We start from the raw sequence: 4705 nt of genomic DNA, 5'->3' as shown, positions 1-4705 counted from the left end.
ATTTAAGTTAAAGCGCGAGTTATTGTCAACAATACGTTGGATTAATAGTCAATTAAGTTTCTAGCCTGAGGTGTCGTCGAGTATTCACTTAAAATGAATTAATTCCAGGCTTTGCGCACTACGCACTTATAAATATCATGTCAAAACCTATTTAGCTTATAAAAGTTTTAATAACTCTTCATTGAAAGCCCAAAAATATACAGATTAACTGTCAAAGTTCTGAACTAGATAGAGGTAACAACAATCGCTCATACAAATAATTTAAAAAAAAGCATATTATAGGTACTTAACTAAATCAGTTAGTCCATTTTGGACATACTCGTGTACGGGAACATTTATTTGTATGCACTCAAAAACAAATATCCTGTCGCATTTTTCCATAAGTACCTAATATTAAATATAATTTCAAAATTTGAAAAACAATTTCAAAACAACCGTGTGATTAAAAATTTCCAAGAAAGAAGTTCTAAAGTCGCCGAAGCCTTTTAATATATTTATTTAAAAAAAACACTTATTCCAAAACCTATTCAAGAACTAGCGCTTCACTGCCTTTTTCATCAAATGAAACTAAGGGCATTTGCAACAAAATGTGTCCAGTTAAAAACTGTGCTTATATGGTAATTGTAAATATTCATGATTAAATATCAAAACGTATGTGATTCATAATTTTTTTCTACGGCATAATCAATCAAGTATTCAAACTCACAATCGTACGCATTCGAACCTTACCGGTTACAGGTCAAGCCAATTTAGTCTATTAAAATAACACCAATTATTGTGCTATAAATTACAGCTATTAGGTGTTGGGTGCGACGATATCATCTTTAAAAGAAGAAGGATGTAACGGATATGAATAAATATAAATCTTGGGACCTTTTAAACGAGGATATATCAAGGATATGGAAACGAAGCAGAAGTCCGTCTAATTAATGTATTTCCTTGCTTCCGTATTTTTCTAATGTATGGATACAATTACATTATCCTTATCATTATAGATTGTCTATGTAATTGAATACGGTGTAGTGACAGAGTAGATAAAAATACTACCGCCAGCTCTGCTAGTGAAATTAATTGCAAACATACCTATAAGTATACATACATATCAAAATTACAACCTACACATCATGCAGTTACGCCTATTTTCGCTAAGAGTAGGTACATGCAAATATAATAAATGGGTACAGTCACTTGCAGTAATGTCTTGCGCGAAGATATAATACTTAAATGACCCGGCCTTATAACTCAACATTTTTTCATATATTGAATGAAAGTATAAGTAACTTGTATAACTTAAACATATTATAAAAATATATCGTTCTTTTTATGAAAGTGCGCGTCACCTAAATATAATTATGTCCATTTCAAATCCCGGACCATCAGCTTCGCAGGCACGATCGTTCTAACCACAAAGGGCACTACAACACTAGCGTTAAATGTAGTAATTTTTAATTTAAAAACAAGTATACTGACTCTCTAGCTAGACTAATAACCTGCCCACTGAATTCAATATTAGTTTTTATCCTACAAAGTGTACTGCAATGTCTCAATAAATCAAGTGTCGAGACAAAGACATCCTTAATACATAGTAAATGCGATCTAAATCGACTACAGTGATTTACTGTGATTGGTTTTTATTGTGCACTTGTAATTGGTGTTTGCTTAACAATGTTTGTACGGTTAGCCGTTATAATATGTAGACTGTTTTAAAGGTGGTTGCCTAAAAATGCAACATTGTATGATCCTACTACATAGTTACGAGTAATACTTGTAAATTCTTATTATACTGCTACGCAGCATGCTTTAATAATATTTTTAAATGACCATTATTTTTAAATACTTACACCAATAAAGAAGGCGAAAACAATTTCAATGAAATTTGCAATTGAGGTATAGACGAAAAATCTATGTATTATAGTTAGCTACTTTCATTGTGTATAACAACACAAAACACGCAATATGGCTTCGCCTAGTTTTTACTCTGCCACTCAGATATTTATCAAAATAAACGTGAGGAATATCTTCACGCTAGAAGAATATTCCTAATCTGACTAAAAAATTTATAATTTCCTATGACACTAGAAACCGATTTTGCACATTGTTAACTACATCTAACATTATCAAATGGTTAAATTAATTTGACACTAGATCCAATCGCACCCGGCAATTAAGCCTTTAGCCACGATCTCGACACAATAAACCATTAATTGCGCCGATATGATTTATGAGGCGAGCAGTCAAAATAAACACGCCACGCGAAACCAGATCTAATACAGTCGCCATCAGGTATATAGGAGCGGCCTAGGTGCTCACAAATATCTGAACATCTATTGACAGGCGTTAAAATACGTGTTCAGATATTTTGGAGCACTTTGGCTGCTCCGATATATCAGACGGTGACTGTACAGGTAAGGAAAACATTTCAATGTTCAACTTAAAGTTGTACACAACGTTTTTTTTAATTTGGTTATTTTTTTTACTTTTTCTACTCAAATTTACGAGCTCTTCTGATCCTAGTAGGAGAAAAAAAGTTTCCCAAGATCTTTATTGCCATTCCGTTACCATTTTCCATAAACTTTGTATGACGGTAACGGAGTAGACGCATAGAAAAATGTATGGACATTTTGGGACACTTGTTTTCTCCTTAATAGGAGATTCACGAGCTCTTTCGATCCATTAGGATCGATCCTAATGGATCGAAAGAGCTCGTGATTCTGAGTAGAACTAATTAAAAATACCAAATATAAAAAAAATGGCCTCTCTATCTGAAGATATAATCAAGGGATATTAGTAAAAGCCGCGGTGTAAAGTTGTAACCAATTCACCGAAAACAACACTATAGCAAGATAAAGCCGTGTATCTTACTTACTTACTGCTGTGGCGCAACGACCCGAAGTGGATCTTTGCCTCCGACACCAAAGACCGCCATGCTACTCTGTTCAAAATCGAATAAAACCTATCTAATGAAAATATTTTTGGTACCTAATTGAATCGCAAATTGAGTGCATCGTCCAATAGTCCAATTTAAAAAAATCGAGCGCATTGAAATCAAAAATATCATACAAGTCCCCAGACTTGTATTGCTAATCCTAATTTGACAATAGAGACTGTGACATATACATTATCAACTGAACTTGAAGTCATATTATAGGGTTATGTATGAATAACAAATATATACCTACCTACATTTAAATCCCAAATGTTGATATAATATCGATACAAGATTTTAGAAGCGTATGATAGTTATAAAAAATAAATACCTTTTTATAGGATAATCACACGTGGCTTTATTTGACCAAGAGATAATAACATTTATATTATTTAAACATATTAACTGAAAGGAGAAATTGGTTTGTGTTTTATTATTTAAAGCCCCCGTAAATCAGGTTCTCCAGCTAAAACTACGCTTTCAATGTCAAGGTGGTTTTCACCTCGCAGAATTTTGAAGAAACCTTTATCACCCCAGTCACTGTTCCAGGAGTTGGCACACAACCAGTACTTCTTGCCGTTTTCAACTCCCCACCCCAATATTTTAACAGCGTGATCACCAAGGTATTCTCCTGAAGTGTGCGAATACACCCCGCTTTTGTAATGAACGAAATCATCATATACTACAAAACGAGCCTCGACTGGACCGTACTTATACAATTCAGCTTTAATCTGATCTTCTCCTCTGAGTTTGTAAACGAATTTACCGTAGTGCTTGTCTTGATTATACTCTACATTATACCCAGCTCTACATTTCTTTACACAGTCTGGTGTTTCACTAGATTCATTGCATTTGGGCCTATTTCCGTCCACATGATGTTCGCAAGGAGGAATCTCGTAAGGCCTACATCCCTGAGATGAATTATAAGGTCCTCCTGATACAATACCTGCATATTTCCAGAATAGCCAAGCCTCGTCTATTCGGCCGCCATCGCAATCGCCGCCGTCGTAACAACTTATCAGATGCTGAGCAGAAAATTCGAAATGTTTTGTTCCATTCGAGTAAATACAAACCCGATCGGTCATGACTTCAGTAGCCCCGTGAGCCCAGCCGCTGCCACACGACCCCTGGTCTCTGATTTCATTCAAACTTGGGCAACTAGGCCATTTGTCTCTGGGGTCAAAGTTTTCGGGTAAATTGACAATCAGGTCATCTTCGTGAATTTGGACGGGGAGCTTGGATACTGATGAACCCTTGAGTAGCCCCATTAATCCTTTGATGTAAGTGAGAGAAGTGCCCACAGGAAAGTTTCGGCCAGCTTTCCAAGTACTTTGCTTGGAATTGATCAGAGATATGAATTCATCCGAGAGTGGATGAATAGAATTCTTTGCCGTTGCCAATGCGGTAACAATTAATAATAATGTTGCGATCGATAGTACCATCTTCTGTCTTACATTAATTATGTGAAATGGTCAATGCATGAAGTGCTTATAAACTTAAACACTCGATGATGTTATTTGAGGCACGCAATACATAGACACATTGTAAAAAAATAAATGTGAAAATATATCATAAAGATAGTGGAATATGTTGAATACTTACCTTTATAGCATCGCAACACTGAGCGTTGGATGCGCTAACTAGTTTATAACAATACTCAAACCAATAGGACTAAGATGGTCGGCTCTTTATCATTTGTCACCATGCTTGTCACGTTCTAACAAATATGTAAGTGCGGAAGAGACACAAGGCATGACAGGTGACAAAAATGCGACCATG

The 4705-nt window shown here is 35.3% G+C and overlaps 1 protein-coding gene across 1 annotated transcript; it reads right to left on the bottom strand.

The window, feature by feature from the left end:
* Positions 1–3354: 3354 nt before the first annotated feature.
* On the bottom strand, positions 3355–4403 carry LOC134794554 (cathepsin B-like). The gene has a single exon (XM_063766363.1). It carries the CDS (start codon positions 4366–4368, stop codon positions 3364–3366), a length of 1005 nt encoding a protein of 334 aa, XP_063622433.1. The 5' UTR covers positions 4369–4403; the 3' UTR covers positions 3355–3363.
* Positions 4404–4705: the final 302 nt, after the last annotated feature.

The sequence above is a fragment of the Cydia splendana genome, chromosome 10, assembly GCF_910591565.1.
Source record: "Cydia splendana chromosome 10, ilCydSple1.2, whole genome shotgun sequence".
NCBI lineage: Eukaryota > Metazoa > Arthropoda > Insecta > Lepidoptera > Tortricidae > Cydia > Cydia splendana.
Note: the sequence above shows the minus strand (reverse complement) of the source record. Positions and strands in the feature narration are given on the sequence as shown.

What these genes read in the sequence shown, in the direction of transcription:
- LOC134794554 (XM_063766363.1), bottom strand. Translation starts at nt 4,368, where the DNA reads ATGGTACTATCGATCGCAACATTATTATTAATTGTTACCGCATTGGCA.